General features: G+C 49.6%; 1 protein-coding gene across 7 annotated transcripts in view; it reads left to right on the top strand.

Moving 5' to 3' along the window:
* CAMSAP1 (calmodulin regulated spectrin associated protein 1) overlaps positions 1-10,849 on the top strand; it is a 96,599-nt gene extending 85,750 nt beyond the window's left edge. For 6 of the 7 annotated variants that reach the window (XM_003911096.4, XM_009187864.4, XM_021927057.2 and 3 more), the window contains 6 exons: positions 148-284; positions 676-884; positions 1,210-1,312; positions 3,268-3,383; positions 4,079-4,197; positions 7,728-10,849. In XM_003911096.4, coding sequence (XP_003911145.2) covers positions 148-284; positions 676-884; positions 1,210-1,312; positions 3,268-3,383; positions 4,079-4,197; positions 7,728-8,030 — 987 coding nt within the window. In that variant the 3' untranslated portion in view covers positions 8,031-10,849. The remainder of the gene's footprint in view (positions 1-147; positions 285-675; positions 885-1,209; positions 1,313-3,267; positions 3,384-4,078; positions 4,198-7,727) is intronic. The other variant, XM_003911098.3, reaches the window with a different exon arrangement.
* Positions 10,850-13,136: the final 2,287 nt, after the last annotated feature.

Raw genomic sequence — 13,136 nt, 5'->3', positions numbered from 1 at the left:
GAGTCTGTAACAGTTACAGAAAAGTGTAGAAGTCTTTATGCGTTAAACTTTTAAAGGTGTAGTGACAGTCGGCTGCTGGGTCGAGTGCGGCCGTGTCGGGCATCTGAGGGGGTTACTGTCATGCTCTGTGTGGCTTCTGTCTTGCAGGACGAACAGAAAGCTGAAGATGAGCTCGCCAAGAAGCGGGCGGCCTTCCTCCTGAAGCAGCAGCGCAAGGCCGAGGAGGCCCGTGTGCGCAAGCAGCAGCTGGAAGCAGAGGTGGAGCTCAAGCGTGATGAAGCCCGGTAAGCCTCCCGCGGCGGCGGAAAGCAGACCGGGCAGGAGCCTGGTGGGTCCCTGGCGGCCCCCATCCCGTTCCTGGCACTGGCCATGGACCATGGCAGTGAGTGCCTCTGAGGGTCATACTCCTCCCATGGGTGGCCTCCCTGAACTTTCACGGCCCCTGCTGATCTGCAGTGAGGATGTGCGTTGCTGGTGGCCAGTGAGGCTGTGTGGCCTGGTGGCTCATCTGCAGGACTGCCCTTGCAGCCTCTGTGCCCGCTTGTGGAGGCTGGCCACCCTTGGTCCCAGCGGCCGGGGAGAACCCCAGAAACGCGCCTGGACAGAGCGCCGCGGCGCAGGCGTCGTAGAAGAAGCCCGGTGACCGAGCAGTGTCTGGGCCTGTGTTTCTCTCAGGCGCAAAGCTGAGGAAGACCGGGTCCGGAAGGAGGAGGAGAAGGCGCGGCGCGAGCTCATCAAGCAGGAGTACCTGCGGAGGAAGCAGCAGCAGATCCTAGAGGAGCAGGGGCTCGGCAAGCCCAAGTCAAAGCCGAAGAAGCCGCGGCCGAAGTCGGTGCACCGGGAAGAGTCGTGCAGCGACTCCGGCACCAAGTGCTCCTCCACCCGTAAGCGGCCCTGGCCCTCACGCGGGCAGCGCTTCCTTCCGTGGGCGGCGGCCTCATGTTCTTCAGCTCATTGCAGTTTTGTCAAGAGTGGTGTGAGGCAGGAAGGGTGGGGATGATTTTCCCCGTTTCACGGATGACAGTGTTGAGACCAGAGGCTCTGAGATGTGCGGCACATCCAGGCACAGCCTGGCTCCCTGGGGCGGGGTGGGGATGTGTCCTCTCTGGCCGAGCTCTGCAGAGCCAGGTGAGGGGTAAAGGTACAGAGGACAGGTACGTGTCTGTCGGAATCTGTTCATGAACCATCATCTGTTTCTGTCTCTGGCAGCTGATAACTTGAGCCGGACTCAGTCAGGCTCCAGCCTGTCCTTGGCCTCTGCGGCAACGACAGAACCCGAGAGCGTTCATTCTGGGGGCACACCCTCTCAGCGGTAAGGGACTGGAGACCGAGGCTGGAGCACGTTGGTGGGGGGGGTGGGCGGGGCCCAGGGTGGGACTTCCTGATTAAAAACAATGAGAAAGGCTTTTGTAACTTTAGTTTTGATAGAATTTCACATTTACAGAACAGTTGCAATAATGTCATCAGGAATTCCAGTGCCCTTCACACGGGCTCCCCAACTGGTTAAACTTGGCAGCCTTTGCCTTATCACCCTCCCCTTTCCCCCACCCCACACATGCACGCCTGCTTCTTCATCATTATGAGTCCCTTGGAGTCCAAGCATGGTGGCTTACCCCCATGATTCCAGCACTTTTGGAGGCTGAGGCAGGAGGATCACTTAGGCCCTGGAGTCCCAGACCAGCCTGCACAACAGAGTGAGACCCCCATCTCTACAAAAAATACAAAAAAAGTTAGCTGGGTGTGGTGGTATGCACCTATAGTCCCAGCTACTTAGGAAGCTGAGGTGGTAGCATCACTTGAGCCCAGGAAGTTGAGGCTGCAGTGAGCTATGCTCACACTACTGCACTCCAGCCTGGGCGACAGTGAGATGCTGCCAAAAACCCGAAAACCAAACAGAAAAAAACCACTCCGTTGGAGATGTTGGGCCTTTTTTGCTTTAATACTTCAGTGTGTATTTCCTGGAACGAGGAAGTTTTCTCGTGTAATCAGTTACCAAGCCAGCACTTTCATCCAATTTGCGGTCCCCATTCAGCTGTCCTCAGTTGTCTCAAGAGTGTCCCTGACAACCGTGGTGTTCCCTAGTCTAGGATCTGGTTTGGGGTGACGAATGGCCTTGAAATGCCATGTCCCTTTAGTCTCCTTCCATCCAGAGCAGTTCCTTAGCCTTTCTGTGCCTTTCTGGACCTTGACTTTTGGTAACCACAGGTCAGTTATCCTTCTGGCTGCCTCTCAGTTTCGCTTTCCTGTGATGAGACTGGGGCCTCACGCTTCTGACTGAGCAGCCCAGAAGTGAGCGTGTGTCTTTCTCAACGCAGCCTCTCAGGTGGGCCCCAGGACTGCTCCTGTGGTGAGGAAGTAACTTCGGGAGAGAGGCTGGGGACTGGTCTGGACCTCACGGAACTGTCCACAAGGGCTTTAGTGATCACTGTGGAGCTCCTGCTCACTGCTTCCTCCACGTGTGCTGTCAGCTCCCGTGGGAGCAAGGGCCTCCCCCGCCCATGTGTCCCTTTATTTTTATGTGCACACCGTGTGGCCCCTGTTCTGTCTGCACCTATGGACCATGTTTTCTTGTCTCTTCACCCGACTCGTGGCTCCTTGTTGTCTCTGGGCTTTGTGGCGGATCCCTCCGAGGGACTGCAGATTCTGTTTGGGTTTTTGTTCTGGTGGTCAATTACTGTGGCTGGATTCAGACTCCAGCACTGTCTGCCTGATTTGTGAGAGCAGCAGCCGACATCTCTGAGCAGCTGTGTTTAGCCTTTTGGCATCTTTGGTGCTCAGTGGAGACTCCCTGCAGGGTGGAGCTCAGGCCTTCCAGGGATCAGAGTCACTGGGGCCCAGGTTTTCAGACTCAGCCCACTGTGGCCCCTCCTTCCCTAGGCCTCATCCCTGGCTGGGCAGCAGCACAAGTGGTCCAAACTTCATCCTCTGGCTTCCTGAGCCTGCAGCACTGTGCTCTGTTCTGTGCCTGTGCCCTGCTCAAGGGGGTGGTGCCTCGAGCAAGGGCTGCGTGGAGGTGAACCCCTTCGTTGAAGGACTGACTCCCCTCTGTCCTCATCACTCCCTAGTACCTGAAGTGTTTGCTTTTGTATTTTGCTCGGAGTGTCTGTACTGTGTGGGGGTTGTGGCGACTCAAGCCCTCACCGTCACTGGAAGCCTCCTCCCCTGCTGATGTGCTTCCTGTCCTTGTTGCGGGCCGGCCCCTTGCCAGCGGTGGTGAGAGGAAGCCAGCGCTTCACCTGCCTGTCTCTTGTCTGTTTCTGCCCGCAGAGTGGAATCGATGGAAGCCCTGCCCATACTGAGCCGTAACCCGAGCAGGAGCACAGACCGAGACTGGGAGACCGCATCGGCAGCGTCTTCCTTGGCCTCGGTGGCTGAGTACACAGGTGACGGCCTTCGCCCTCCTTAGAGGTCATCGTGGGCATGGCCGCATGCCTTTGCGTGGCTCTTTCAATGTCTGTTCTCTGTTTTGGTCTAAAAAGTATTTTTCTAACAAAGATGTTTTATTTAGTGAGAGAGAGCTATTTTTAGCTCTTTGGTGCTGAAATTGGCATGTAGTTTAGTAGAAGCTCTTAGTCCTGCCTTGCCCTCCTAGCCATATGCCTTGCTGTCTGCTGTGTAGGGGGCAGCGGACCTGGGGGCGGCAGAGCCCGGGAGTGGCAGAGCCCGGGAGTGGTGGGAGTGCTTGGCTCTCACCAGCTGCCCTTGGAGCAGGTGTGGGCTCAGGGCACGGTGAACTGGAGGTGCTGCTGTGGCTGAGGAGTCTGTCCTGGGGCCTTTGAACTTTAGACTTTTTACAAGTTTTTTTCCTGGTTTTGTCTTTTTTTTTTATAGTTAAGACACTGAATTTAGAAAGGGGATAAATTATTGATTACTTTCGTCTTTAGTTGTCTAAAAGTTTATAACTTAAAATTGTTTTGAATAAATTTTAAGTGACTTTTACTTCCCATTTTTAAATAATCATAAATATCTATAATTCAGCTTACCCATTGCTTGCTTCTAAGACATCGTTGGGTTTTTTTGTGTGTGCGTGTTCGTGCCTTGAAATAATAATTTTGCCAATCCTGGCCTCGTTTCTTAGGTCCCAAGCTCTTTAAGGAGCCCAGTAGCAAATCAAACAAGCCGATTATTCACAATGCCATATCCCATTGCTGCCTGGCTGGAAAAGTGAATGAACCCCACAAGAATTCCATATTGGAGGCAAGTATCACGTTTCAACATGTTTTTATGTGAAGTAAAAAATGTTTATAAATTAAGCATTCCTTCTACAAGAAAACACCCCAAATCTTTGATGAACGAGAGTTGCTAGGGAGGATGCAGATTTCAGGGAAGGCCGTTCCAGGCAGGTGGGAGTGAGGCGTGCCAAGGTCCAGGGGCTGCAGCGAGCCTGTGCTGGAGGAACACCCAGGAGGACGGGGCGGGGTTCAGAGGCTACATCCCTGTGTGGGGCCTCTGTGGGCTGAGGAAAGACTCAGCTTTACTCAGAGTGAGACAGTGGATGCAGGTGTGGGCAGAGGAGAGCCAGGAACCCACCTGCCCTTCCCAGTAGATCAGAGCAGTCAGCAGGGAAGCCAGGGAGGCAGCCTGGTGGTGAGTGAGGAACAGGGGCCAGGGCCGGAGTGGTGGGGTGGGGAGGACGGAGCGGGGAGGGCGGGAGGAGGCATGCACCTGCTGAGCGTGTGGACTCCGGAGCACACAGTGTGCACGCCCAGGGAGGGGATTGGAAGCTGGAATCTGAGGGTCCTGCGTGGGGTCTAGGCTGGCCCCTGAGGGGCAGGACTGGAATTCCAGGGGAGAGGAGGCAGAGCCACTGGAACCCGCCCCAGATTCAGGCCCGTGTGTGGCCTTAAGTTGCTGACCTTGGGATACAACAGCTTGTGAATGAAAATTATGCAACAGTCTGTCACCCACCAGAAATTCTGCTTTTTAATAATTAAGACTAACCCCTGGTCCTTAGTTGGTTTGGTTGTAAAAATTAAAGTGACATACGGAATTTGTGACCCACTTTAAAACGGATGTGTTCTTCTTGGTAGTGAAGATCATCTAGACTAAGAGTGGCTCCAGCCTAGGCAGGTCTCATGGGACTGGGGACGGAAGTGGCCATGGTCATGCCCTTCCTGCTTAGATTTCCACACGGAGAGAAGATCATCTGGACTAAGAATGGCCCCGACCTAGGCAGGTCTCATGGGACTGGGGACAGAAGCGGCCATGGTCATGCCCTTCCTGCTTAGATTTCCACATGGAGAGGTGGTTGGCCCCTTGTATCAGTGGCCCCCAGGATCACCTTGCATGCGGAGATGCACTGGAAGGACTCGTGGCCCTCAGTGTGGAGTCGACCCATGGCTTAGATTTATTCCAGCACTGTGGAGGGAGCCAGAGCCACAGGGTGAAGAGGGAGAAGACAGAGGCAGGGCCAGTCCCTGTGCAGCTCCCTCTGTTCTCGTTCTTCCAGCAGCAGATCCACAGCAGCCTGTGGGCCATGGAAAGCCCTTTTGAGACTGGATGTCCTGAGCTCTCGCTGGGGGCTGGTCACGAGGCACACCCCTTGCCTAGTGTGCAGCAGTGTGCCTGATGCCTGGGAGGAAACCAGCGTTAGCGTGCGGACCAGCAGTTGAGACTCAGGGAGGCCCTCCTGTCAGCCAGTGAGTGACTGGGAGCTCTGCAGATAGCAAGTTCCCAGGCGCCCGCTGAGGGCCGCCCAGCAGGCAGGACAGCAGCCATCTCAGCTGTGCCACGTAAACTGTAGGCACCACATGCTTCCTTACCGCGCAGGCAGCAATAAGTAAATAAGATGAACCCCACTCCCCACAGTCCCACTGCCCCTACAAATTAAATGTTTCTTTCTTTTTGGCATCTAATTCTGTTCATATTTAAACACAGTGTTTGTAGGGTTGAAATCAGTATTATATATACACTTTTGGATTCTTTTAAAATATATATATTATTTAAAATAATAAGCCCCATTATATGCTGATACATTGTGTATTTATGAAAAGTAACTTTTCTAAAGGCAAATAAATAGAAGAGTGGCATTGACATAAGAGGGCTGACATCTCAGCCGCTCGTGCCCTCCGTCCATTACAGCCACACGGCCCAGGACCTTGAGAAGGTTCCGCCGCACACTCGTGAGAGGCAATGAGGCCGTAGCCTTTCGAGGTCAAGGGTTTGACCCTGAGATTCCTGGGAAGGCCTCAGGACGCCTGGGCCACATGTGGAGAACTGCTGGGGCAGACCCATGTGCTCCCATTCCCAGGCATGTGGAGGGTCTGTTTTTAAAAGTTACCAAAACACTTGAAGATATGTTTTAAACTTTAGAATACAATCAACAAACACTGCGACAGGCATCAGCGGTTTGTCATATTTACTTCAGATTCTTCTTTTTTTTTGAGATGGAATCTCGCTCTGTTGCCCAGGCTGGAGTGTGGTGATGTGACCTCAGCTCACTGCAACCTCCACCCCTCCAGGCTCAAGTGATTCTCTGAGTAGCTGGGACTACAGGCATGTGCCACCATGCCTGGCTAATTTTTGTATTGTTAGTAGAGATGGGGTTTCACCATACTGGCCAGGCTAGTCTTGAACTCCTGACCTCAAGTGATCCGCCCACCTTAGCCTCCCAAAGTGCTGGCATTACAGGTGTGAGCCACCGCGCTCGGCCCAAACAGCTTTGTGAGATATCATTCATATACCGTAAAATTTACCCTTTTAAACTATACCATTCATTGGTTTTTAGTACATTCATAGAATAGCAGAACCATCACCACCGCCTAATTCCAGAACATTTTCATCCTCACAAAAAGAAACTCCGCCCCCGTGAACAGTCACTCCCCTAGTCTTCCTGCGCCCCAGCTCTTGGCAGTTACCAGTCTGCTGTCTGTCTCCATGGATTTGTCTGTTCTGGGCATTTATATAAATGGAATCATAATTTATATGACCTTTTGGGTTGGACTTCTTTCACTTAGCATGATGCTCTGAGGTTTCTCAGTGTAATGTGTACCGGGACTCCGTTCCTTTTCACAGCTGGGTAATGCTCCATTGCATGCTCGGACCCCGTACTGTTCATCTCGTCATCTGCTGATGCACACTTGGGTTGATTCTACTGAAAACATTTTTTATCGATACAGAACAGATGTACATGTTTTTGGGGGTACATGTGATGTTTTTGTTTCTGCTTTTTGCCTGTGAGGGATGGTGCTGTTATTTGTATGCAGTGTTTTGTGTGGATGTGTGTTTTCATTTCCCTTGAGTACATACGTGAGAGAGGAATCGCTGCGTCCCACGGTGACTGCCTGACAGTTTGGAGAGCGGCCAAATTGTTTTTCACAGCAGCTGCTGTGCTCTGCATGCTCCCGCAGTGAACGAGCCCCATGGCTCGCCAGCACTCATTGCCGCCCTGTTTCTGGGTTCCAGCCGCCTTGTGGGCATGACGCGGCGTCTCTTTCTGACTGGCATTTCTCTGGTGGCTAATGATGAGCATCTTTTCATAGACTTTTCCACTTAATTGTAAAAGCATTTTTTCCCCTTGCTTGCCTAGACTTCTTAAGTCAAGTCTCAGTGGCACGTAATGCTGTAGGACGGGTCTGCCATAATTGTTTACAACAGGCAGGCTGTAGGTGACAGGTGGGGGAGCTTCCCACGGAGCAGTGCCGGTTGAGCCGCTGTGGGAGCCTAACTCATGGCGATTGGAGTGGCCTTGAAGTGTTTGTCTCTTTCTCTTTTCTCTCTCCACACAGGAGCTGGAGAAGTGTGACGCCAATCACTACATCATACTGTTTCGTGATGCTGGCTGCCAGTTCAGGGCACTTTACTGCTACTATCCTGACACTGAGGAAATCTACAAACTCACTGGCACGGGGCCAAAGAACATCACCAAGAAAATGATCGACAAGCTGTATAAATACAGCTCAGACCGAAAACAGTTTAACTTGATCCCAGCCAAAACCATGTCTGTCAGTGTGGATGCACTCACAATCCACAACCACCTGTGGCAGCCCAAGCGGCCCGCAGTGCCAAAGAAGGGCCAGACTCGTAAATGACCCCGGTGCAGCCGGTGTCCGAAGGGTGACCCAGACTCGTAAATGACGCCCTCGTGGCTGGCATCCAGAGGGTGCCACGGGGTCCTTATTTATTGTTTTCATCTATTTGGGTACGAAGTGTGCAAAGTCACAGACCTTTTGCAAAGACGTTTCTAGACAACAGAAGAAAACCCTTCTCTCAGCGCTCATCTCACGCAGAGGATGCCAGGCAGGGCGAGGATGGGGGAGTAGATGCCGCCTTTGCAGTGGCTCGCACTGCTGTGGCCACCACTGACCACTGGGGCTCCCGGAGGAGAGTGTTCACAGCGAGGTCCCAGGCCACGGAGCTCCCTTACTTGAAGTTCTCCTTCAGCATAGATTAGATGCGATCCACTTTGCTTTCTCGCTTCTCACCTCACCCCCTTGCACATTGCCTGACACCCTCATGTTGGCCAGCTGTAATCTCATGTGACTGTAGGACTGAGGCTCAATCTTGGCTTGGGGTGTTTGAATGTCTATAGCAAAGGAATTCATAATGGGAAATCTTTTTCATTTGAGAAATTGTATGATACTTATTGATTGTGTCTACTGCCAACATTTATATTCAATTCTAAGATTTCTGAAAAAAAATTCTTATCCCTTGCTGCTCAGAAAGAGTTTACTGAAAATACCAGTTCACTAAAAGCACTGAAATCTGCAAAGTCTGTCTTCTGCTAAAATAACGTTTACAAATGTGAAGATGATTATTTCTGGCACACAGTCATGAGGATGGGGAATGGCACTAGGAGCTGATGTTTGCTTCATTTAAAGTAGGCAAGCCAAGCCAACTGCAGCCATCATTAATTAAGTTTCGGATAGTACTCTAATGATTTGTTCACTGTAATAAAGACAGATATTGGTGAAGTAGAATATTTTTCATTCTGAGCATGTTTGTCCCATAAGGTGATGCACTTAAGCTGACAGTCCCTTTAGTGGTTTTGTTAGGTCACGGCTTGTCCTGTCTGGATTCTGCATCTGGAAGCGCTGCATGCTCTCAGAGGAGCATGCTCTTTTCCGTGTAGATGGATAGTTTTGTTTTGTTGCCTATTTGAAAACAAGTGGTTATTTGCAGTTATTTCAGAACTCCAAGTAAGTGGATGGCTTTGGGTGCTTTCTGCCTTGGTCCCAATGGTGTTGATGCTTCTGCGGAGCGGACATTCCCGGGAGCAGGTGCGTGCCAGCCACAGCTGCCAGACACTGCAGCGACTGACCAGCTGCCGGAAGATTCTGGAGCCACTAACATTAGTTTTGCACATATTTTCTTGGGAGTGTTACTTGAATCTATCTCGAACTGCAGAAAAAAAGATCAATAGGGAGAAACAGAGACAAGTGTAACTGTTACATAATTTTAGATAAGAAACGTGAGTCGTGTACATAAGGAAGGCGGGAACGTGGTACAGAAGGCTAGAAGGAATTACAGGTCTTATTCCCCTTTCCTCAGTCCTTTGAAGAAAAGGACAGTCTCTTGAGATTTTGTATATATCGTGTTCAACACAGCCGCTCTCTGTCCTGTAAATAGGGAACTAAAGGCTGTATGATTTCTCAAGTGCTGAGTTACACATCCTGAGTGAGCTTTCTGTTACCATACTTTCACACGTGGGCTTTATTTCTCACTGTATGTTTGATATGATATTACCGTATTTATTTTAAGAAAGCACTAAGATGTAATAAAGTGATGAACTAATTTGCTTTACATTGAATCGTATGTGTGAGGTTGCTGTGGCTCATTTCTCTGACCAGGCGACACCAACTCCTTTATAGGAGTTTCACGTTGTTTTTTTTTGTTTTTTTTTTTTTTAACCATGGCCCTATTGAAGTCAGTGGAATTGGATTATTTTTAATGAAGAGCTAGAAAATGTCTGTCATAGAGCAGGAAAGTTGCATTCCCATGGGACTTCTGAGTCAATTCTGGATTTTCTCCATGGAATGAGTCAGTTTGTGGAACATCCTGAAACTTGTCCTTGAGCATATAGGATTTTTCACTGTTTGTTGCGAGTAAGCACCAACATGGCACGGACATTCCTGATGTCCCAAGTCCCCAGGCCATTGTTTGCCTAATGGTTGACAGAACCGTCCCTGCATTCTTCATGCTTGGACACAGCAACCCTTTTAATTTGTCTTGAAAAGGTTCGGACACAGGATTAATTTTCGTGGTGGTGCTTTGGGCCTTTCTGGCTTGGGTGGTGGTAAAGTCATGATTTTGCAGTTGATAACACTGACCGATAGCTCTGTTATCAATATCTGCCATTTTCAAAGCCTCTGCAGTGGTATTTGTGTCTCGTTGCAAATTTCTTTCAGCGGAAAGCTTGCACATCTTTCCTTGCCTCTCAGAATTCAAACCTTGTTATTTAAGACAAGCTGCTCTACCCATTTAGGATATCACTTTGTAAAGAAAGTATAAACCAAATGATTCAATGTATGACGAAGTTTATGTGTAAATCCTTGGTATGCTAGAATTCTGGGAGCCCAGAAGGGTTGAAAGAGAAATGAAACTTGTGTGAGTCCTATTATTTTACACGTGTATGTGCAGATACGTTCTACCCACACATGTGCGTGCACATGGCTGTGTGCGTGCACCAAACGCACTGCTCTCCATGTGTCCTTTTGACTTTCTACGCGTGTCACTGCGGTGCAGTCTCTTAGCAGACTTCAGGCCCAAACTGTATTCTTCACTCAGGCAAAATTGAAAAGTGGAATAATTCTAAATTACTTCTAGGTTATACTTTTACCTCCCTGAAATTGTAGTTGTCACTTGGAGGGCAAAATATTTATTGAAATAAAATTTTCTGTTAAAAATTCATCAACTTGGAGAATGTTTTACAATTGATTGTGATTTATTTTGTGCAATGGGATTTGACTTGTGAGAAGTGCCAACGGGCATCTCTGCAGCAGTTGCGTTTCACCTTTTCTGGGAATGTTTTTGAAAAGGACAGTAGCTGTATCTCTCCATCATTGTTTTGGTCAAGTCTGTCTGTGTTACTGGGAAGCAGACACACCCAGGACTGCATCTCTGACTTTCACACCTGCCTTTTCTTATAGGGCTTGAGTGGGTGCCTTGCTGTTGTCTAGAGTTTTTTCTGGTGTGGAAGGTGGAGGTGTATTTTTAAGGACAGTCCAGGGGATTCGGACGTCATCAGCGGAGCCATGTAGGATACTCTGTCATTCACAGTCTCCATTTGCTACAATTTATCACATTTGAAGGCCCAGGCTGTGGGGTTTGTTAGAGGTTTCAGAGAGCCGAACTTGCTCTTGTAAGAAACTTGGACTCTGGGGAGCATCTCGCCGTACAGATGGCAAGTTCCTCTCCTTCCTCCTCGTGCCATTTTTCAGGATTATGAACTAGGAAAGTAAATTTCAGCTGTGGAAGTGAGTGCCCTCGTCCCTCCACCATCTAGAAGAGGGGTGATCTCCACCTGCAAGCTGTTTGCAGATGCCTCGTTTTGTTCTTTCTCCTTTAGAAAGAGCAAGTTAAATTTCCCCAGTTATTTCTCATGTAGCAATACTTTGCCAAAGCAACATATAATGGGAATGAATGACAGGGGAAAGGAATAGATTAGCAGACTCCACGTAGACAAGCCCAGGCACAAAACTTGTGAATGAATTGCTGAGTGATTTGTTTCAGGGTAGAACATTTATTTGCAATGAAAAATTTGGGTTGCTTCTGGTTCAAAAGTATTAAACCACATTTCCCATACGAATGAATTTCTACGCTAGTATCACGATGATGGTCAGCAACTAACCAGTTTGGCCTTGGAGCCGCTTCTCAGTAGCTCTCTTTTTTCATCTGGTAAATGATGCTCCCGAACTGCAAACTAAGATACTTTAGCTCTGACAGCCTGAGATTCAGGGTGCAGCCTGCCATTCAGATGTGCATAGCGTGTTGGCTTCATCTGTGCACACAGCCTTCAGGAGGATGATGATCCTGCTCTGAGTGTGGCTTGCCACTAACGGGGCTCCAGACATGCTGTCGGGGGCACACAGGGATGATGCTTGCAGGATCCATGTTGCTGCCACAGGGCAAGGTCGAGAAAAGCCCACGTGGCACCCATCTTGCTTACTCCCAGTTGGAGATCTCATGTCCTTTCTCTCTCATTGTGGCAAGAATGACACACATCCTTCTAGTTTTATGCTATCATGAAAAGTTAAGTTCGCTTTATAGTTGAAATGATTAATAACAAGGTGGGTTTGGATGGACGGAGACTCCTGTACGATGGGTGTGCTGGCAGAGGCATCAGCTGTTGGAGTTGGGCCCAGAGGACCCCAGTGGGTGCTTGCTTTATGTCTTCCCCAGGCAGCCCCTGGGCCTGCGTCGGTGTGCACCATGGGGTGCTGACGCTTCAGGACGGGCATTTTCAGGCCGGGTGTGGTGGCCCACGTCTGTAATCCTAGCACTTTGGGAGGCTGAGGTGGGAAGATTACCTGACAGGTCAGGAGTTTGAGACCAGCCTGGCCAAAAGGGTGAAACCCCACTTCCATTAAAAATACAAAAATTAGCCGAGTGCGGTGGCGGGCGCCTGTGGTCCCAGCAGCAGGAGAATCGCTTGAACCTGGGAGACGGAGCTTGCAGTGAGCTGAGATCGCGCCACTACACTCCAGCCTGGGTGACAGAGTGAGACTCCGTCTCAAAAATAAATAAATACATCTTGGGTTTTTTAAAAACTGATTTTTTAGTTGAGCTGATAAATCTCTCTAATTTCCATTTTTTCCAGGACACCTTTTTTTTTTTTTTTTCTTTTTATGCCAGGTGGTAAATTTTTGTTTTCATTACAATGCAATCCTTATTCTTTCAAAGTTTAAAGTAGAACATACTTAGAGAAAAGCAGATTCCCAGCATCCAGCCCAATAAACTTTTGGCAAAGTACGTGTTCTGGTTTTAAAATCAGTGGTTCCCAATATTTGTCACCAAAGTTCCCCCCTGTAACATCTGGCTCCTAAATTGTATTTCTCGATACATATCTTTGCTCTGTTTTAGTAGACATTTGACTGCCAGTACAAGTCGGCCTGGCAAGGTTGACTGACAAGCTGGACAGTCCCTGTGGCCCCTTGGAGGTGCTGTGGAGGCAGAGTGTTGGGCCTCTGGTGGGCACG

The sequence above is a fragment of the Papio anubis genome, chromosome 13 (genome assembly GCF_008728515.1).
Source record: "Papio anubis isolate 15944 chromosome 13, Panubis1.0, whole genome shotgun sequence".
In the NCBI taxonomy this organism is placed as follows: Eukaryota; Metazoa; Chordata; class Mammalia; order Primates; family Cercopithecidae; genus Papio; species Papio anubis.
The sequence above is the reverse complement of the archived record's forward strand: the minus strand, read 5'-3'. Positions and strand labels throughout refer to the sequence as shown.